At 50.6% G+C, this 20,237-nt stretch overlaps 9 protein-coding genes across 9 annotated transcripts; 6 read left to right on the top strand and 3 right to left on the bottom strand.

The window, feature by feature from the left end:
- Positions 1-41: 41 nt before the first annotated feature.
- On the top strand, positions 42-2,029 carry Aud_000354 (ribosome-associated complex protein SSZ1; the record flags this gene model as incomplete). Its single annotated transcript, XM_043285867.1, has 5 exons — positions 42-140; positions 208-244; positions 324-450; positions 516-1,287; positions 1,349-2,029. 5 exons carry the CDS (start codon positions 42-44, stop codon positions 2,027-2,029), a joined length of 1,716 nt encoding a protein of 571 aa, XP_043141802.1.
- A 753-nt stretch (positions 2,030-2,782) lies between these two features.
- Aud_000353 (SUR7/PalI family protein) lies at positions 2,783-3,706 on the bottom strand (the record flags this gene model as incomplete). Its single annotated transcript, XM_043285866.1, has 4 exons — positions 2,783-3,029; positions 3,093-3,275; positions 3,343-3,640; positions 3,694-3,706. The coding sequence occupies 4 exons, from the start codon at positions 3,704-3,706 to the stop codon at positions 2,783-2,785; spliced, it is 741 nt and encodes a 246-aa protein (XP_043141801.1).
- An 876-nt stretch (positions 3,707-4,582) lies between these two features.
- On the top strand, positions 4,583-5,741 carry Aud_000352 (uncharacterized protein; the record flags this gene model as incomplete). The annotated part of the gene is made up of 4 exons (XM_043285865.1): positions 4,583-4,648; positions 4,708-4,893; positions 4,993-5,298; positions 5,358-5,741. 4 exons carry the CDS (start codon positions 4,583-4,585, stop codon positions 5,739-5,741), a joined length of 942 nt encoding a protein of 313 aa, XP_043141800.1.
- Positions 5,742-6,020: 279 nt separating this feature from the next.
- Positions 6,021-8,603, top strand: Aud_000351 (tRNA methyltransferase RSM22; the record flags this gene model as incomplete). Its single annotated transcript, XM_043285864.1, has 1 exon — positions 6,021-8,603. The coding sequence occupies one exon, from the start codon at positions 6,021-6,023 to the stop codon at positions 8,601-8,603; it is 2,583 nt and encodes an 860-aa protein (XP_043141799.1).
- Positions 8,604-9,205: 602 nt separating this feature from the next.
- Aud_000350 (DASH complex subunit SPC19) lies at positions 9,206-9,789 on the bottom strand (the record flags this gene model as incomplete). Its single annotated transcript, XM_043285863.1, has 2 exons — positions 9,206-9,586; positions 9,658-9,789. The coding sequence occupies 2 exons, from the start codon at positions 9,787-9,789 to the stop codon at positions 9,206-9,208; spliced, it is 513 nt and encodes a 170-aa protein (XP_043141798.1).
- A 1,504-nt stretch (positions 9,790-11,293) lies between these two features.
- Aud_000349 (mitochondrial 37S ribosomal protein uS14m) lies at positions 11,294-11,794 on the top strand (the record flags this gene model as incomplete). Its single annotated transcript, XM_043285862.1, has 3 exons — positions 11,294-11,400; positions 11,489-11,660; positions 11,732-11,794. 3 exons carry the CDS (start codon positions 11,294-11,296, stop codon positions 11,792-11,794), a joined length of 342 nt encoding a protein of 113 aa, XP_043141797.1.
- A 627-nt stretch (positions 11,795-12,421) lies between these two features.
- On the top strand, positions 12,422-13,747 carry Aud_000348 (uncharacterized protein; the record flags this gene model as incomplete). Its single annotated transcript, XM_043285861.1, has 4 exons — positions 12,422-12,489; positions 12,549-12,664; positions 12,726-13,301; positions 13,377-13,747. The coding sequence occupies 4 exons, from the start codon at positions 12,422-12,424 to the stop codon at positions 13,745-13,747; spliced, it is 1,131 nt and encodes a 376-aa protein (XP_043141796.1).
- A 3,421-nt stretch (positions 13,748-17,168) lies between these two features.
- Positions 17,169-18,755, top strand: Aud_000347 (allantoinase alX; the record flags this gene model as incomplete). Its single annotated transcript, XM_043285860.1, has 2 exons — positions 17,169-17,669; positions 17,730-18,755. 2 exons carry the CDS (start codon positions 17,169-17,171, stop codon positions 18,753-18,755), a joined length of 1,527 nt encoding a protein of 508 aa, XP_043141795.1.
- Positions 18,756-19,100: 345 nt separating this feature from the next.
- Aud_000346 (TMEM199/VMA12 family protein) lies at positions 19,101-20,110 on the bottom strand (the record flags this gene model as incomplete). Its single annotated transcript, XM_043285859.1, has 2 exons — positions 19,101-19,793; positions 19,853-20,110. 2 exons carry the CDS (start codon positions 20,108-20,110, stop codon positions 19,101-19,103), a joined length of 951 nt encoding a protein of 316 aa, XP_043141794.1.
- Between the last annotated feature and the right edge of the window lie 127 nt (positions 20,111-20,237).

Genomic DNA, 20,237 nt, shown 5'->3' with positions numbered 1-20,237 from the left:
CGTCCTCATTCATCTCTGTCAGCCCTTCTCTACATCTAAAAATGGGTGATTCGAACGGTGTCGCTGCTGAAACAGCGGAGAGATTCGCTATCGGTATCTCGTTTGGTAACTCCTCGAGTTCCATTGCTCGCCTCACTCCTGTATGTTCCCACTGGTTCATCATCCGATATTGAAGCATGAGGGGTATTCTAACGGTTCGATCTGTAGGAAGGCAAGGCTGAAGTCATCGCCAACGAGGAAGGAGGTACGTTGATCGCAGCCCCGCATGAGCATATCTCCGGGCGATATAGATTCATGAAGCAGATGCTTACCAAGACCTGTAGATCGTCAAATTCCTACTGTTCTGTCCTACATTGATGGTGAAGAATACCACGGCACTCAAGCCAAGGCCCAGCTTGTCCGCAACCCCCAGAACACTGTTGCATACTTCAGAGACTATGTTGGCAAGAGGTAATTAGCCCTCCACTTGGACTTCGCCATTCGAAGAACAAGCTTGCTGATTTTGCGTTACACAGCTTCAAGTCGATAGATCCTACTCCTTGCCACCAGTCAGCGCACCCTCAGCAAGTCGACTCCACTGTTGCCTTCACCATCCGGGATACCTCCAGCGAGACCCCCAACAGCGTCACTGTCTCTGAGATCACAACTCGTCACCTCCGCCGTCTGAAGCAATCCGCCTCGGACTACCTCGGTAAGGACGTCAATGCTGCCGTCATCACCGTTCCCACCGACTTCACCGATGCTCAGCGCGAAGCCCTCATCGCTGCCGCTGGCGCCGCTGGCCTCGAGGTTCTCCAGCTCATCCACGAGCCGGTTGCCGCAGTCCTGGCTTACGATGCCAGACCCGAGGCTGTCGTTACTGACAAGCTTGTTGTGGTCGCTGACCTTGGTGGTACCCGTTCCGATGCCGCTGTGATTGCTTGCCGTGGTGGCATGTACACTATCCTCGCAACTGCCCACGATTACGAACTCGGAGGAGCGACCTTGGATCAGATTGTCATTGATCACTTTGCCAAGGAGTTCATCAAGAAGCACAAGACCGACCCTCGCGAGAATGCCCGCGGTCTCGCCAAGTTGAAGTTGGAAGGTGAGGCCACAAGAAGGGCCTTGAGTCTGGGCACCAATGCCAGCTTGAGCATTGAGAGTCTTGCGGACGGTATTGATTTCAGCTCAACCATCAATCGGACCCGGTACGAGCTGCTCTCGGGCAAGGTCTTTGCTCAGTTCACTCGCCTGATTGAGCAGGTTGTCCAGAAGGCGGAGTTGGATGTCCTGGATATCGACGAGGTCAGTGGTTTATAAGAATATTTCCTTGGAAATCCATGTCCTTAATTAACTGTTTCTTCAGGTCATCTTCTCCGGTGGTACATCGCACACACCCAAGATTGCTCAGCTGGTCCGCAACATGTTCCCCGAGAAGACGCAGATTCTCGCGCCCTCGACTTCCGCCAGCGCTATCAACCCCTCCGAGTTGGCTCCTCGTGGTGCTGCCATTCAGGCCTCTTTGATCCAGGAATTCGATAAGGAAGACATTGAGCAGAGCATCCATCCCATGGTTACTGCCACTCCTCATCTGCGCAACGCCATTGGTGTTGAATTCGTGCATGGAGAGACTGTCGAGTTCAAGCCTCTTCTGAATGCCGAGACCGCCCTGCCTGCTCGCCGCATCGCTCAGTACTCCGCCCCTAAGGATGGTGGTGACGTCCTTGTGCGTGTCTGCGAGGGTGTCCGCGAGATCAAGGTCACCAAGCCCGAGCCAAAGCCCAAGGAAGACAAGCCCGCCAAGGCTGAGGATGACGAAGACGAAGACTCCGACTTTGATTCGGACGAGGATGAAGAGGAGGAAATCCGTGAGATTGTATGGAAGACCGAGAAACCCATCGCCGAACTTGCGGTCAAGGGCGTCAAGGCTGGCAGCAAGGTTGAGCTGATGGTTCACGTCAACGCTGATCTGGGCATGCAGATCACCGCTCGGGAAGTCGGTGGTCAGAATGCTGTCCGTGGCGCCGTCGAGTCGCCCAAGGCTTAAGGCTCAAGCAGTAATCCGGGCCTCCGTATTCTCCTTTAAGAAAACTATCTATCGTCTTGAAACAGGCAACGTCATGGGTAATGTCATCCTTTATATGAGTTCATAGAGTATCTAGATGTGATAAATTTCACTTTTTGGCATTTTCTATACTTTCTTCTTGCTCTTCCTAGAGCTGAAAGATGTCTGGGCGGCTTCTACGTAGAAAATTCTATCGGTTTAATTTTTGAGTATGCTAATTGTAAGCTTGTCATGGTACTGTCTACTGTCAAATAACGAATACATACCATGTTGAGATAACAGTACCTCTGGCTAATTGGATTATGCCTAGAAGATAGTGGGATGACCTATTGGGACACAGGAATTATATTACAGATTATTAAATGAATAAGATAATAGTCCAAACATCGTCAAGAGCCGTCAAAACAAACAGCAAGCATACTGTAACAGGGGACAACTGAGGAATTAGAGCGCCGTAAAGACCAAACATGGACCCAATTCATAAACACGTAAAATGAGCGTAGGGTCGGAGGAGGTGTCGAGGTGTCCACCGATAAATCATTGCTGCGAGGCGTCCTCTGGTGCAGGTCCAGAGTCCAGGAATGCTTGAAGTGAGCGATAACGGAATCCTATATCTGTTGTATTCAAGTTTCTGTACAGCGACGGCCTTAAAAAGCTCAGGAGAATGGATCGCGATCCCAAGAGCCAGGCCACACTGACACTCATTCATCTCGGGCCAAAGAGACGAAAGAAGATTTATGGCGCGGTTTCCTTGTTGCTTCTCAGGCTTCCTGACCGGCGGGAACTGAAGAACCCACGCCGTCTCTGTTCCCGTCCGTTATATCCGCCTTCCTTTCGGCCAACGGCGCCTCCCACGCAGTAGATCACGCAGGAGAGGAAGAGGAGAGCGACGGAAGTCCACATGAAGGCGAAAGCCTTAACACCAAGATGAGATGATTGGCCGTTGTCGTTGAATTTACTGCGACCCTGGACGTAGACAGCGCTATTCGAGTTGTCAGTTATATCGAATGTTATATTCTAGAACACCATGGAATGATGGACTCACGTCATCAGGCAAGTTGTGATGGTCTGGAAAGTCAGCGCAATGTACGCTGAGAATGCCGAGACCCAATTTCCAATGCGGGTGCACATGGCAAGGAAACCCGTGAAGAGTGAGCAGGTAGCGAAGAACAAAGCGATGATGTGGAATGGGAACATGAAGCGGGAGGTCAAGAAATAATGGTTGGTCCTATATATCATTAGTTGCTGTCATACAAGATGTCCGATCGTTCGTGTAAGGACATGCTGCTACTCACCCAATGAAAGCTGAAGGGACGTTGACATCGGTACCGAAGTTTCGGTGGCTTGGGGGATCAAAGGGGTAGTCAGGATACGACTTTCCACACTCATTGTGTCCCTGGCTGTTCACTGCACACAGTTGCCAGTATGTCCATCGGGACAAGTCCGGTGCGCCGGGGATGTTGCCCGTGTCAGCTTCAAGCCAGTAAATCCTGTTCAGAGGGTTCGAGTTCCTTGCTCCTCCGAGAAAAGCGAGGAACATCAACAAAAGAGCGGAGGCCGTAAAGAAAAGGCCTAGGAAGCCTAGACCCACTCCTGTCGCAGCGTGTTAGACGAGACTCTTCTCAAACTATCAGAGCGATACTCACTGCTGAGAACCATCGTACTATCTCTAACTCGGGCGTAGGGTTAGTGCCGGCGTGAAGGACGTATTATGTCGGGGCAAATACTGGGTAAAAATTTAAAAACCTAACACAAAAGGTTCGAGGACGTTATGTAGACAGTCAGGATAGAGTCGTTAAGAAGATTTCGAACACATAGAGAACGCAACATGGGCGTCGGCAATTATATCAATGATCCGGTGATCCCGGGTACCCCTGCAGGAAAGGGTAGAATTATTGGGGGGGTAGTGATATAATAATGAGGATGCATGATGACTCTCCATGTTCATTGAAAGTTAATTGCTCGTTGTGTGGCACGACCAGCATGATACCATCCACTGATTCTTGCTTTTTCTGCTGTACGGAAGAGCCAAAGAGCACGAAGTGATGATCTCGACGTCATCATTGTACCAAGCCCCACTAGCCTTTTTCAGATAGCCGCTACCTTAATGCCCAGTATTAGACCGAAATTAGTCTAGTGCACATCACATCCATGACGTTGTCCAACTCACTCTCGACTGCAACTGTCTCCATTTCTCTCCATTTCTCCTCCTCTCGGCCCAGTGGCTCTGACGTTGCACCATCCATGGTGGTCGATCGGGTTGCAAACTGGCTTCCAGCTATGAGCCTATGAGAACGATGAGACTATGACCTTTACTTGACTGGAATTGGATCTAGTCTTCAGAAATTTTTCTGCCTGGCCAGTCCAACTCCCCACTGTGGACCTGCCTTTGCCCTTCCTACCTTCCCTACCCCGTACCTCAGCCCAATAGGTGCTACTGTCCACTGCAGCTTGGGTACTAGTCTAGTAGTTCCGGGGTCTATCTCCCTAGAGATCAAGCACACTTTGATGTTGGGTTACTTGTGAATATTCGTGATGGCAACTTGGGCATACCCACCTTTGCCTCCAGATACGTTGGAACGGGAAGCGGACAGTGCTTTGGTACGTATCCCATGTCCTCTTGTGCGTAGATTATTACTCATCTCTCAACTTTGTTCTAGGCACGGGAACTAGAATGGCTGCTTCGGTCTCTACAGGACTCTCTAACGGCATTGAGGGAAGGTCTTCGTGAATGTGCTGCATTACTGGCTCCAAAGGAGCCCGGCTCGACGCTGGTGCTGTCCTCTCTCCGGTCGGAGAGTGTCAAAGGCTTTGTGACCAGAGTTGGAACCAAAGTGGTGAAGGGGGTATGCTTCTGCGCCATCCCTCCTCGCATTGTCAAACATGCTTTTCGGCTGCCAAGTACTACTTGCGATGTGACTGCTAATGTGATGGCGACGTGATAGGACATACAGCTGCGCCTTAGCTCTCTTGCATCTGCCCGTGGCACACCTACTACCCGTCTATGTGTATCCAATGCTCCTGGCGCTCCAGAGCTCGTCCTTAACCAATTGTCGTCCGTGCGAGATCTTGTCAATCAGAGCCTCGATGTCGTAGATGTAAGCACATGGACCGGTGACCCACTGGATGCCAGTTTCATTTTCGGTCAACTGCATCTTTTGCATGAAACTATTATGGAGGCGCGGCACGTGCTGAAAGGGGAGAACGATAATGTGCAAGGCAAGTGGTGGGAAACCAGCGCGGAGGATAATGTGAGTCACTCAACATTACAGGCGCCTGGTAGTGATTTAGGGTGCTAATGGACTACAAGATTTTCGACCCTCCACTGCCGCCAGATCTCTCGTTCCATCTCTCTATTGCGGATTCGGCTCTTGTGCTCCATCTGAGAACCCTTGAGACCACTACGCCTTCTTCTCATGCGCCGACAGCCTTTGCTACCGATATCTCGCTTACTGGGTTCAACATTCGAGACCGATTATTCGGGCCACGGCATCGCCCTCATGACGAGATGGGCGATATTTTCGTTTGGAAAGGAGAAGAGGTAAAAGTAAAGGAGAAGATTCGTGTTGAGAGCCAGGATCCTAGTCTGATGTCGGTCATGGCCAAACTCACGGCTCTGGAACATGAAGTGATGAAATGGTTGACATCCCTGAAAGTGCTAATGGGCACTGAGGACACAGACAGTGATTCATGATATCCACAGTCACACTTCCCAAGCCGAATGCAATAACAATTCCTAAATGAAAGAATACCCAGTTGGCCTCGCGGCTGTCGACAAATCGTTTTTCAGATAAATATATTATGTAATCGTATAAATTCTAAACAACCAATGAGAGCTGTGGATTTCCGACAGGAACACTGCGTCTTGGCGAAAGTTTTCCCATGTAAAGCTCCTCGAGTGGCGTTACAATTTCTGCCCTCACTCATTGCTCACCAGAATTTTGGTTCGGTGCGCTTGGGAGAAGGTGTTAGGATGCTGTCAAGGTCGCCAGCATTGAGGGCACATCGATCATGTTCGCATGATCTTGTGCGCACAGTCTACAATTCGCCACGGACAGCATCGCAGCAGCTCCGCTGCGGAGCTGCAAATTGCATCGCTCAACGCCTGAAAAGCACTTTTTCTCGCAGGGCGCCATCCCATACCTCACATACGACATTATTCAGAAGTACTTCCGGCAACAGTACCGAGCGATGGCAGATCGGGCGACGACATGTTTCGAGCAATACGCCCTCAGATATTCATCCCTATGCGGACCGAAAAGACACAATCTACGCTCTGATTGATAAGATCAATGAAACCGAGCTGGAGCTTGCGGAGCTCATGGATGACTTGGGACTGTTGGAAGAGTATCAAGGAGTTTTGAATCTTGAAGGCCCCGAACTCGACCATGTGTTCAGCCAGACGATCGGTTACCGAGACGGACAAACTTTGGAATCACGAGTACGAACTGCGAGGCAAGAATTCGGCGAGTACCTCCCATCAGGCTATTTGAACGAAACCGAACTTCATTTGTATACACGGCTATACGGCGAACCGATAATCAAGGTGGAAGAGCCACAATCGGAGTTGGAAGCTGACTTGGCCGAGGAGGATGGAGATCCCCATCGCTTGTTTCAAGAGGATGGCCAGGGAGGCTGGAAAGAAGTCGAGTTTGAGAAGGTCGAGTCGCAAGATGATGGACCTCCGCTTGTCTATGATATGGAAGTCGGTCCTCCCGTGGAAGAATCGGCCGCTATGCGTCGCACGAGAGAAGTGGCAGAGCAGCTTGGTGGGGAGCTGATGCTGGAACAATTCGAAGATGAAGCGGTTCCAGACGCGACCCCTCGCTTGCATCCCTTGACGCGAGAGGGAAAGTTCTCTACGGACCCAAGCACTGTATTCTTGCCGAAAGACACCGTAACTGGCCCGATTTCCGTCATCCTCTCCGAATACTCGAACAGGCATATCGCCGACGTCGCTCACCGGACTTTTGGCGGCCGGTTGCTACCTCACTCCACCACAACTCCCCCTCCGCGCGCACAGGTACCCCAGCTTCCGATTCCCCTCGAGGCTTCTCAACGCCACATGAGTCAGATGGAAGGAAATGCATACATGGCAGCTTTATACCCCGGCATGTATGCATCTGCCTTGAGCGTACTCGTCGAGGTTCGGAAGCGATTGGGCACAGACTGGATACGCCGGCTGATTGCACAGGAGGGTGGTCCTAATGTCCTGGACGCCGGGGCTGGTGGTGCGGGAATTCTGGCTTGGAGAGACGTCATCCGTGCAGAATGGGAGGCCATGGTTCCAGATCATCCCGAAACAGATCCTATCCCACTGGGTAGGTCAACAGTAGTCACAGCCTCAGAAGCGCTCCGCAATCGCGCGAGTGTAATGCTCGACAACACAACTTTCCTGCCACGCTTGCCCGACTATGTTCATATTCGTGAGAAACCAACTCTCGATGACGAGCGGCCTCCGCCCCCGCGCAAACAATACGATGTCATCATAGCGCCACATACTCTACTTGGCCTGGAGGAAGAGTATCTGCGGAAAGAACATGTCGAAAATCTTTGGACTCTTCTGAATCCCAACGGCGGTGTTTTGATTCTTCTTGAAAAGGGACACCAGAAGGGATTCGAAGCGATAGCCGGCGCTCGTGAGATGTTGCTGAAGCGCTACATTTCAAGTCCCGGCTCTACACAATACGAAGAACTTACCGAGTCTTCTAACGAGAACCAGCTCACTGACAAAGAGGAAGGCATGATTATTGCGCCTTGCACAAATCATGCGAAATGCCCCATGTATACTGTTGCTGGCCGTGCCAAGGGACGCAGAGACTTCTGCCATTTTGAGCAGAGATATATCAGACCCGCTTTCCTTCAACGAATCTTAGGCGCCAAGGATCGGAACCATGAGGATGTCAAATTCAGTTACATAGCGGTTCAACGTGGTGTGGATCTTCGCAAGGAGATGAACATCGTCCAAGGTGCCGAAGCCGCTGAAGCGGCCTTTGCCGGATATGAACACCTTCACGATATGGAGTCGGAGGACGCCGTTGTTTCAGGCGACGCTGTGACCAGCGAGCCCTCGCCTGCTCAAAACAGCCAAGACTTCCATACGTTGTCTCTCCCTCGCGCCGTGTACACTCCAATGAAACGCCGTGGACACGTCATCTTTGATTTTTGTACACCAGCAGGAAAGATTGAACGCTGGACCGTTCCTCGTTCCTACAGTAAGCAAGCTTACAAGGATGCTCGCAAAGCCCGCTGGGGAGACCTCTGGGCCCTTGGTGCGAAGACCCGCGTTCCACGGAGCTTGAGAATCGGTGAAAAACATGGCGAGGGCAAGAAAGAACGTTTGGCGAAGCGAGCTGCTTCGAAAGCCGCTCTAGGTGGAGCTGAAGATGGTACTCTGGAAACTACCTCGTCCGACAACTGGGATGTATTCGCAACCCCTGTGAGAAAGAAGGGTCAAACGATTCCCAGTTGGAAGAAGCATCAGGACAAGAAGAAGATCAGACAGGCCTCGAAGAAGCAATCTACTGTCAAGTTGACGGACAATGGTGTTGATTGAACTGCATCAATCAACCAACAATGTACATTTTGGGGGGGATAAAGGAATAGGTTTGCGGCGTATCATGGTTCATGGGTATACTACAACTTTGAACAGTCGGGATCAGAATACTTGTGTTACATTTGTGTGTACAATAGAACATCACTGCATAGAGTGCAGTCACAATAAAGCTCTTCACTCGGAATTGCTATTCTTAATCACATGCAATCCTTCCGATGCACATTCAAACACTCGTCACTTTCATATGGATGGTGGCCTCTCCCAGGGCAGCTAGAAGCAGCAGTTTTAGTCGATTGCCAAACGTAATTTACTCAAGTCGGCCTAGGCGCTTGTTGTCGTTTGCACGAGACTATTTCTCGCGAAAGCCCGTTCGGTAGTAATCGAAGGCATGCTGCCTTAATCGGTGAGCCCGCCAGACGCGCTGTTCCTGGGAACAGAGGGGCGGACTTGGCTCCTCATAGGTTTTATGGCATAGTCGCAGATAGCCGGTGGCTTCACTGTCTGTTTTCGACCAGGCAACATATTCCGTAGATGTAGAAAGGTGGTGTTCGCCACAAAGTCTTATTCGGATCGAGAGTAGATTCTCAACTCCGCTTGTGGGCTTATTGAAAAGCCATACTTTTCCTCAGTTGACGTTCACGTTGCTGACTCTGCAGCTCTAGTCGCTCAACTGTGTACTTCAGCCGTTCCTTCTTCTGGACGAGTCGTCTGTATTCCGCTGCTTTTGCGACAGCGCTACTACCGTCTTGTCTCTGTCGATCGCGCGTAGTGCCCAAACCGTGAGTCGACGATTGACGGCTGTCGTTGGAGTGAAGTCGGCCCTCCTGGAGCTCGCATTTAGCTTTAAGGGCCTGTTCGCGACGGGAAAGCTTTTCGACATGGTTTGAGGCTAAGGATAATAAATGCGCGATACTCGGTGTGATTTCATCCAAGAGTGACTGCTGTGCTTCGCGCAGAGTAGGTTCGGGAAGGAGTTCAAAGTGCTACCATCCAATCGAAGAATCAGCAAATCAATGAAAATGATAGGCTTGCCGTACTATATCATGTCTCTTACCCGTGTCGTCTGCAAGACCTTGCACAATCGGGGAAAGTCGCTAACACCGGAATCGAGAGTAGAGATGGATGAATCGAGGGTTTGTAATGATGATTGAAGCGAGTCAACTGAGGCTTGAAGTGATGCAGCCATGTTGAAGCATCCGTTAGTAGTATTTTTGTCTGGATGTAGAAATGTTGCTATCTTCTCGCCGGCTGTTCATTGTTTATTTGCGGCGGGGTCTGTCTGCGGAGCAGTAAAAGCGGCACTGGTTTAGTGCCCACTCCGTAAAAGCGGCCGGATATCGGCCTTCCGGGCAAACCTCGTTGCTTCCGCTTCTCCTCGTCGCACCGTTCTCAAGCTCTACCAACTCTCTGAACCCTCCGCAACCAGAAGTCAGCTTCGAATTGCATAATAAGTCGCAATGTCTCTCCTCGGAAAGAAGTTCCCCGCCCCTGTGGGTATGTTATAAGACCCCCACTACGCTTGTGCGATGGCGATGGGATCATGTAACTAACCGCTCAATCACAGCCAAGCCTATGGCTCCTTTCTTCGCTGCCGGTATGCCATCTTGATTTCATCGCGGATATGTTGAGCTCGCAGATCGGATCCAATAGAAAAGCGGTCTCGATCTTAGCCAAAGCCGGAATAATGACCAGTCTAACAAGGATTTTGTTGCAGGTGTCGTCATTCTCTACGGCGTCAACTCTCTCGCCAACGCTCTGATGAACAGTGAGCCTCCCTTTTGTACTCATGATCAGAGTGGACAGGTCCCTCTGTGGATGCGCCTCGGCCATTCGTTCTGGATTCCATCACCTCAATCAACAATGGCTGACATTTACGCTTTTTCTAGCCGAGGAGTTCAAGAACGATCCCCGCAACCCTAACGCTAAGAACGTCAAGCACTGATTTCATTTCAAACCTTTCAATGATACCAGTATGGCGGAGGAAAGAGGACGGTCAATGGTGGCATCACTCCTGCATTGCTGTTGCACTTCGCTCTGAGTTCGCGCGCAGCCAACATGTACCAGCATATAGAATTTACCGCATTGGGGTACTCTGACGAATAGTAAAGGTGTACAATTACTTCCGTGATCCTATCCCCGGTCTTTATCGCACGCACTCTTCAGTAATTGAGCCTCGTTCACGGACAACTCGCTGCGCTTTAGGACGGCGCCGGTATCGTAGGGCCGTGAGAGCGTACACTTTTGCTCTCAGCCACTCGAAAGGAACAATGAACACTACCCAACTGTCACTGATGAGATCATCGGAAGCGAGATTGTCCCTTGGTGGCTTATGTTTTCTGCTGCCATCACTCTCTACGCTAAGACGCAGTATCAATACTAGAGTACTCGAAAGGATTTCTCATGACAGATTCGTAAGGTCTGATTAGACTAAAACATACTCAGTTCAACGAGCAGCATGATCATATTCTAGGAGAGCATAATCCTATTTTATCGAGCATGATATGGGAATAATTACTCCGTATATTGGATCGTTATGATATCTGGGCCATCCCGGGCTAATCCCGATCTGGAAGGCACATTTTGCCAACTCCGCCGCTCCGTTTGAACCGCTACCCATTGCGCTGGTGCTCCCAAGTCCTTCATTTGACAGCGAAGAGAGCTACCTCTTAACGTTCATTCCACTTTTCAACATGTCGCACTTCAGGTCGAAGAGGCTGGATCTCAGCGGGTTTATCAATGCCCGCGTGATCCGCGATCACACGAAGCGCAAGGTCTTCGAGCAATATGAGCCCGATCGGTATGACCCCCCTAGACCCCTAGTGGCCTCTGGCTAGGAAGCTTGCGAAAGAAATTCAAAGTTAACCCGGCTCCTTCACACTGTATAGTCAAGCTCTCCGCTACATCATCCGCAACACTACCCTCCCTCAGCGTGTCCGTGCCCAGGCTCAGCTGCAGCTTTCTCAGATGCACGCCTACACCCGGCCGACGCAGATCAAGAACAGATGCGTAGCAGGAGGAATCGCCAGGAGTGTGATACGCGATTTCAGAATTGCGAGAGTAAGTGACGTCCTTGTCTGGTAATTGTCGATGATCTGAGCGGGCCGGCTAATTCAAACTGTTCGTGACAGTATCAATTCCGTCAGCAAGCTCTTAATGGTGAACTCCCCGGCGTGAAGAAGGCGAGCTGGTAGAGTTCTTCTATCTTGCAGGTTGTATTATGTTGGCAATTTTGGGACGGCCGGTTTGCACGCAGGCGTTTTTATCCTCCTTTCCTTCGAGAAATGTACAATAGATGCGATGCTTGATTGAGGAATTTCAGTCAGTGGACACTTGTGTCGTTAGGGACATAATGGTAGATGGGTGAATCTATGCCGGTATGATATTTCTCTCACTTTGAGGTTTCTGATGAGGTCAGGTGAATTGGCCTGGTGGTATGTAAAATTCCTCCTAGAAGGCAATCAAGACAGCCGTGCCTCGTGCTCTGTTCAACACATTCAGGGCAGCTGGGGGAGAGGGAAATCAGTTCATAGTCACACCAAAGCAAACGACTATCTTTCACTATTACGTTGCGTCGGATAGTTGCAGTTCTCACCACCTACTACGTTCTCCAAGTTCGGCTGCAAACCACCTCTTTCACCATAGATTCCGATTCTTGCATTCTCTTAGCTGGAAATTCCCAGAGCTTCCTTCTTCACCTTTTCTTCCGTGGTACACCTTACAGCACTTCTTATCAAAGGTCTTGTTTCCTTCATATATCAAGCTGCAATCCCTCAGGGCTCGCTCAACTTCTGAGAAAGCAAGCAACGAGATCCGTGAGGATGTTTGTCTACCGTCCGCAGGATCTGCCTCTGGACCCTGTCTTCCCTGCTGACCTGGAGAAACTTGGGTAAGTGATGGCCAGATGGGTATGAATCGTGCCAGTCAAGTCTCACACACATGTCGCAGGTACTTCATCAATGAAAAGGATCAAATTAGAAAGATATCCAATCCCGAACAAGAATTCCAGTTCAAAATCAATAGAAATGACCGATGGAACGATCTACAGCGAGGAGCAATGAACGGTAAGACTCTTAGAACTCTTCTCCAATCTTAATGATAGCTTGGACCACTGACATGAACTAGAATGCATTCGCACTATCGTCTCCTCGCGTCTACGCAGTCTGGGACTCACTACTTTCCGGCTTCCTCTCTCTTCTGGTCCTAAAGACCCTCATGTTCCAATTTGGATCTCTGCTAACCTGGCTCGCGCATCGCGCGTCATCGCTGTCTTTGGGGAGCCCATTCAGGACCTCGGTATCTGGGCATATCGTACTGTAGGCACTGAAGGCGTCAACGCAGGTTCGGCTGTGGCTTTTGCGAGAGCAATCTTAGGAAAGGAATCCGCAGCAAGCTTCAAAGATGCAGACACTGCTTTAGTTCTGGCGAATACAGGTCAATTGATTTGGCACTGTGGTTCCAGTCGAGCAGTCACTCATCAAACGTGGCTCGCCCTTCCACGGTCCTCTGCTGTCGATGCACCGTTGACGATGACCCGTCGAAACAAGATTCCTTCGAATCAGGACTGGCAGGAACATGTTGCCTGCGTTTTCGAGGATATTCTCTCGGCCCGCGGTCGCCTCGTCAGGGAGGACGTGAAGATAGACATCATTGGCTTGTCTGAGGGAGGCCTAGGGGCGATTCGGTATCTCGAAGCTGAGTGTATGCTTTGCCTTTACCCTTCTTTCTCTATGTCAGGGCTGCTGTAGAAACCTGCTGACACAAGCTCATAATAAGGGGGCTCATGGAGACCATACATCTCCGCAATCGCATTGTCCAACCCTCTCCACCATACCCATATCGACCTCGTCGAGGAGAGCCCGGCTTTGCCATCGTCGTTCATCTCTTTCAATTTCTCTCGCTGCCGTGCTTACGTGCTCTCCGACAAACCCGTTGGCTTCCCCGTGCCAGGTTTTCAAGAACACGGCTGCAACTGCTACTCGTCCGGTGAGGCGCTGCATACAGAATGCATCATGCCAAACGCTTGGGAAGATATGCTTGAGTGGCTGGCAAAGATGTATGCGAACCCTTCTGACGGAGAAGCTCATCTCGAGTTTAAGGAGTTGGACGGCGCCACTTCGGAAACCGTTGCTGGGCATGGAGATTAGTTTGAATGGTTGATGTCCTTACAGTCCGTATGACTTTGGCTTTCGATGGCAATGGATAAGTGCACGCGGACTCTTGCTATACCCTAAGGCCGACGAAAGGTATCACTTCTGCCTAGAATATTCAATGGTGGGTGCAGTTGATTTGTTGAGGTCCTAGATGACTTTGTCAGTCAGTCTCAATTAGTATGCATTGTCAACGAGCATTCCGTCCCTGGTGCTCTCAATGATCCAAAATCAGAGAACTCTTTCTCCTGGCGTTTTGTGCGTAGTCTTCATTTTCTCAAATAGGAGGCTTGTCCGAGACGATTCCCTCTTGCCTCTTTTATCTCACGCTCTATAACCCAAGTATTGTTGTCATCCATTCATCAAGTTGAAGTAGGTCTTAGCCATCAGCTCATTCAATATTCATTCTCAACATACAATTTCAGCAGGACATCTCCGTTGAAAAGGTTCCTTTTTGAAATACAGACAGCTGCCATTGCTAATGGCGACACCCATTTCTAAATATGGAATCTCGTAATTTCTGCACGAAGCACGCAATGAGCGAAAATAGGTTGATGCATCTGTCAAAAACTGCAATATCCATCATAGCGTGCAACCTCATGAAAAGATAAGCACCTAATTCGAACATCCCAGTGTTAATTTACAATTATAGCCTCGACATCTCATGGTTTAGCATGGCGCATGTATGCAGGACTCTTGACACTCTCAAGCGGAAAATGCCCTACGCTGAATCTGCCTTCTTCAGTGAAGGAACTGGATGCGGGATCTTCCAGTCTTCATGAACAAGTTGGATCGGCCTAGGTATTGTCTGCCTTCTCTGCACGTTTAGGACTACGTTCAATCATTCTAATCCTATCCTACTTCTTGTTTTTAGTTTCCTGTTTGGCCCACTTGCCGGCGGGTCGGTCCGGCGGATCGCTTGTTCAAGTCACTTCCGTGGAGGCTCATAATTGTTTTTGGTATTTATCAAGTCTAGCGAGATTTTGTTTTCTTAATGGCTGATAAGTGATCAGGTCGTTCCTCATTTGATGTGGGTGTGGGTTGATATTGGAAAGTTGGCTCTTACATGAGGGGCCCCAGGAAGCACTCCGCAAATCCACAAGAAACATGGAAGTGACAGATGATGCAACCGTGAGTTAGGTACTAATAAGATGGCCTTTGCTCACTGCTACTGAGAATAAATACTTCTCTTTTGGAAGGGACAAATGCCAATATAAGAAAATCATCGATCCACGAACGGTAAACTATTATCATCGTTGTTCGCAGACACGTCTCAGGATGTGGACATATATATACATCCCTGGTACAACAAGATACGTCCCTTTGACTTTGTGCACTCCCGACATCTGGTGAAGTATTCGAACACTGAGTCGTTACAATGATGGAGCATCCCTGCTGGCGCCGATACAGCCAGTTCGCTATCTCTACGAGGTAGGCTGGAGTGTCTGAGACCGGTTTTCGATCTCAAGGCATATCAGACTAAGACTCACTGCGGCACGAGCCCTGCAGCTGTATCTGTCAATTCACAGCTCAACTGTCCCTGCTGAGAATGCCTTGTCCTAAATAAGATGGAGAAAGCGAAATCTGAAGTTGTACCTTTTGGATACAAATTGTCGCCATCAACAAAGATTGGTCTCCCAATATCGACTTCGATCAAAGCGACGGGGATTGACGCCTGCTAAACTTAACATGTCTCTCTTACTGGTATTTCGTATTAGGGGACCATTCCTGAAGATGAGCTATGCTAACGTTACTTTGTCTATTCGCAGGTCAGCTGCTGCCCTTAGGCGCTGAGCGCCGAAGCACGAGCCTCTGGATCTGGTGCTGACTGCCAGGGTTGTCTGCAGCCGCAGAAGTACAAAACAACAGAGGATACTAAGGCTCAAAGGACGCTTCGAGGTGGCTGGAACTCATCTGGTTAACAATCCATCAACTAACCTTACACTAGCCATCGGAAGGCTATAGTGTGGAAACACCAGTGAATCCGCTCTCACGCGGTCAGGATTTCCCCGTCAAGTCAGATGACGATTTGGAATCGCTTTCCTGGCCACGAGGAAGGAACACGGTAGGAAGCTAGAGCGGTGTGTTGATCCGAAGCAGTCACAGTTGCCTCATGTCGAATCAGATTGACACAACCGTTGAACGAGCGTGCTGATATCACCTTGACGAGTCCTGATGCAATTGGCGAAAATGATCGAATAAGCATGACATATATGATCTTGATAGTACTCGGACATGCTGCACTATAACGACGCACGAGGGACCTATGTTGATGCACTGACTCTCCCAATCTATGCGACTTGAGGACGAAGGACGGCCAGGCCTTGAGTCAAAGCTTTACGGAGGACGCCGAAAAGAGGGGGAAAGCACAGAATTTTCGAGACTGTTGTCAGTCTTCCTAAGCGCCCAATTATAGAAAGCAATGGCTAGCACATCCATAGTGACTCCATTCGTCAACTCATTTTGATCGAGTAAAAGGAAACGGCCTAGGAATTTCGATCGAGTAAGACGGATGATAAATCTGCAGGGAGATACCCGATCGAACCAGCGGAGACGCCCGATAGATTGCCTCGCCCGTCAGGCGCCCATTAAGAACGTTTGTGATTGGCCCGGAAGTGCGGCCATTGTTACGAAGTATGAAAATTTTACACACCCGGTATTCTACGGATTGCTTGCCACTTTGCCTGTGGACTTGCGTTCCGATAACCGGATCTGGTAAGCATGAGGGTATCCAGACGATGCACACTGTCCTCCTTACAGTGTGTATGACAGGCTTGTGTATAGTATGGAGGGGTGATTGTACTTGAGAGAATGACTATATTTTGACTGTCGGATTTGCTGAAACACGAGCCTGAGAATAGGCACGAGTCTGTTTGTTGGAGGCAATAACCGAAACCAGTCTTTGAAGCATACTCCGTAATTCCTATCGAGTAATCCAAATTGAATGAGCGGGTATTTTGAAAAAAATCGTGATCTCGATCTCCATTCTGGCCGTGCAGATGGCCCACGCACCCCGTGGACGGCGTTCTGGGTTACTCGATCGTATCCCGGGGGTCTTCTGGTATATAAGTGGAGAGTCCTTTCAGGGTCAGCCATGATAACAATAGGAAATCTCTTGAGATAGGCCTTGCGTTCCTTCTCTGTTTACCCATCTCAATTTCCCCCGATTTTCTGCCGAGTGGCGGGTCCAGAACAATTTTCTTATCCTTATCAACGGCTATCAAAACTTTCTTTATCTTCTTATCCTCCCTTATCAGCAGTTGATCAACGAGCAATTTCTCGCCTCTCCCCCGCCAATCTTCCCTAAAGGAAACGGCTGAGTTTCATTTTCTCTCACTGCTCCCCGTACCTCTTCTCTCCTTCTCAGTCGTTTCGTCATTCTTTCTCCCTATATCTCTTTTCTTCATACCCCTTCACCATGGAGGCTCCTCCTCAAATGCCTTCAATCTCCGTGGTGGCATCCTCGCGCGCCGTTATCTCCGGCCGTTTGACATCGGCCACCATTGTTATCTCTCGTACCACTGGCAAGATCACTGCAGTCTTTGACTCGGTCATTTCTGCATCTGAATTCCCCGCGGGGACTCCATATACCGACTTTTCCCCTCATGTCCTCTTGCCTGGTTTGGTCGATGCACATGTCCACCTCAATGAGCCTGGCCGGACCGAGTGGGAGGGCTTCTACACTGGAACCCAGGCCGCCGCATTTGGTGGCGTCACCACCGTGATTGATATGCCATTGAATGCCATTCCTCCAACCACAACCGTCGCCGGCCTAAAGGAAAAGATTCGGGCCGCCGAGGGCAAGTGCTGGGTGGATGTTGGCTTCTATGGCGGTATCATTCCCGGCAATGCTGGCGAGCTCAAGGCCCTGGTCCAGCAGGGTGTGCGCGGTTTCAAGGGATTCCTTATCGATAGCGGTGTATGTATCTGTCCCCTCTTGCGTTCTTCGCTGCACGCTGACCGCTTTATCCTTGGACAGGTGGAAGAGTTCCCGGCTGTCTCATCCGAGGAAATCAAGTTGGCCATGAAGGAGTTGGCTGATGAGCCCACAACCCTCATGTTCCACGCAGAAATGTTACCCCCTATCGCGGCCTCTGTTGGAGACGCGGTCAGTACCTCCGACCCCCCTGCGGCCCCAGCAGGTCCTGTGGAAGCTTATTCCACTTTCCTTGCCTCCCGCCCCTCAGTCTTCGAGACTTGCGCCGTGCAGGAGATCCTGTCACTGGCTCACTTGGCCCCCAATCTCCCCCTGCACATTGTCCACCTATCGGCCATGGAGGTGATTCCTCTCTTGCGCAAAGCTCGCGCAGATGGTGTCAAGATCACAGCCGAAACATGCTTCCACTACCTGTCCCTCGCTGCTGAGGAGATTCGCGATGGTGACACACGTCATAAGTGCTGCCCTCCCATCCGCTCAAAACTGAATCAGGACAGCCTCTGGGCCGAACTCGAACGCCATGCCGAGGACGGAGTCATCAAGACTGTGGTGTCGGACCACTCTCCCTGCACACCGGACCTGAAACTTTTGCCATCCCATATTCCTGGCCATTATGCCGCCAATGGCGAGATCGAAAACCCTGGCAGCTTCTTCTCCGCCTGGGGTGGAATCTCGTCCGTCGGTCTTGGACTCCCTATTATGTGGACCGAGCTCAGTCGTCGCAAGAACCTGACTTCCGCCCCGGATGACGCCAACACCAAGCGTGCCCTTCAGGATATTGTGCGGTTGTGCTGTGCCAACACCGCGGCGCAGGTCGGCCTGGAGAACCAAAAAGGCGACCTCGTTCCGGGCTTCGACGCCGATATCTGTGTCTTTGACGACGCCGCCGAATGGGTCGTTGAGCCCAGCACCATGCTTTTCCGCAACAAGTGCTCCCCCTACCAGGGTCGTACCCTTCGAGGCATGGTCCGCGAAACCTGGGTGCGAGGTCAAAAGGTCTTCAGCCGAGACGATGGTTTCATCGCAAAGACCCCGACGGGCCACCTCCTTCTCGAGAAGCGGGTTTGATTCTTTTCATTTCCCCTGATACCCATTTCTTCGATCGAGACTGTTGACAGTCTGCCAGTCTGAACAAAAGCGATTTCTCCCTACCTGTTGACATGATGAAACGATGCATGATGCACCCCGTTACTGACGACCATTAATTATAATGACTTGAGCAGCAGCATATCCGCTGATTCTGATGCCACAAGCGACGCTGTAGATTTGAGGTTAGACTTTGATAGACGAATACCATGCATTGATTAATGACTCTTCTTGTCATTTCAGCTCCGGTGCCCCATAGATTTGGAACATCCTGACGAATAAATCCATTTCTTTGATCTTTCAATAGTATGAAATTGTAACTTACGGTCATCCCACGTTATCAAGATTTCTCTGACTCTCCTTCTCCTCCCATTTCTCTCTCACCCTCCGCCGCACGCCTCCATTCGCACCCCTTCCCCATATCGTCTCCTGCTCTCCATCAATTTTCTGGATGCCCTCCTTATCCGTCTTGCCGGCTCGACCGCCAACAACATCACTCTCCACCACCTCCTTCCGCTCCTTGATGCGCCTCTCGCGCGCCCGAGCCTGGTCGACCTTTTGAAGATAAATCGCATAGATCAACACTTCCGCCACGCCCACCATCAGCGCCGCGAATAAGGACACCAGAACCCGCACCGGCTCCGACGCGCCCCCGCTCACCCTATTCGCACTCTGTTCGCTGGGTGGCTGCCCCCGCCACAATGAGGATACAGAGCTCACCAAGATATCAGGGGTATGAAAGCTCGTCAGCGCCCAGTAGACGCTGAACCCGGTGATGAGCACCGAGAGGAAAATGTTCAGTACCAGCGAAGGGGTGAGCGGGTCTGTTGTCTCCGTATCTCCGGCGGGTGCTTTAGAGTCGTGAAGGGCGGAGAGAGTCGGCGTGGAGGAGGAGAAGATCGGCGAGGGCCCGCTGCGCCCTGGAACGGATGGGGCGAATGTTGTGGCTGTCATGCGGTTGTAGGCATCTGCTTCGGCGGCGGCGAGGAGGCGGGCTTTTAGGGCGAGGTACTCAGGACTCTAGAGATCATACCGGTTAATACTTGGCATAGGGAGAGGGAAAGGTAGGTAGAATGTACAGGTTCAGGTTTCTTAGGCGGAGGAGGGACGTAGACTTTTGTGCCGCGGAGGAGCGAGTTGAGACTTCTGTCTGGTTTTGGGTCGGGGCTGGTGCCGTTGGCTCCATTGCGGAAGAAGTGCGATAAAGAGATCACTTGCTCATGCGAGATTGGCGAATTGATGCTCAGAGAGTCGGGGAGGTCCAGCTCCTTGCGAGAAGAGGGGGGAACGGCCTCAAGTGCGGAGATGATATGAGTGGTTGTGACGAGGAGAACCATGGTGTTTGGGGTGTGTGGTTGGATGTCGACAGGGTAGATGTGAGGTTCAGTCCATGTTTCATCACCAATATATCGTTATAGGTGATATGGGATGTTGTCCAGGTACTTTGTAGATACTTGGAAGGAA

Source organism: Aspergillus udagawae (assembly GCF_001078395.1).
Source record: "Aspergillus udagawae IFM 46973 DNA, scaffold_1, whole genome shotgun sequence".
Classification (NCBI taxonomy): Eukaryota; Fungi; Ascomycota; class Eurotiomycetes; order Eurotiales; family Aspergillaceae; genus Aspergillus; species Aspergillus udagawae.
The sequence above is the reverse complement of the archived record's forward strand: the minus strand, read 5'-3'. Positions and strand labels throughout refer to the sequence as shown.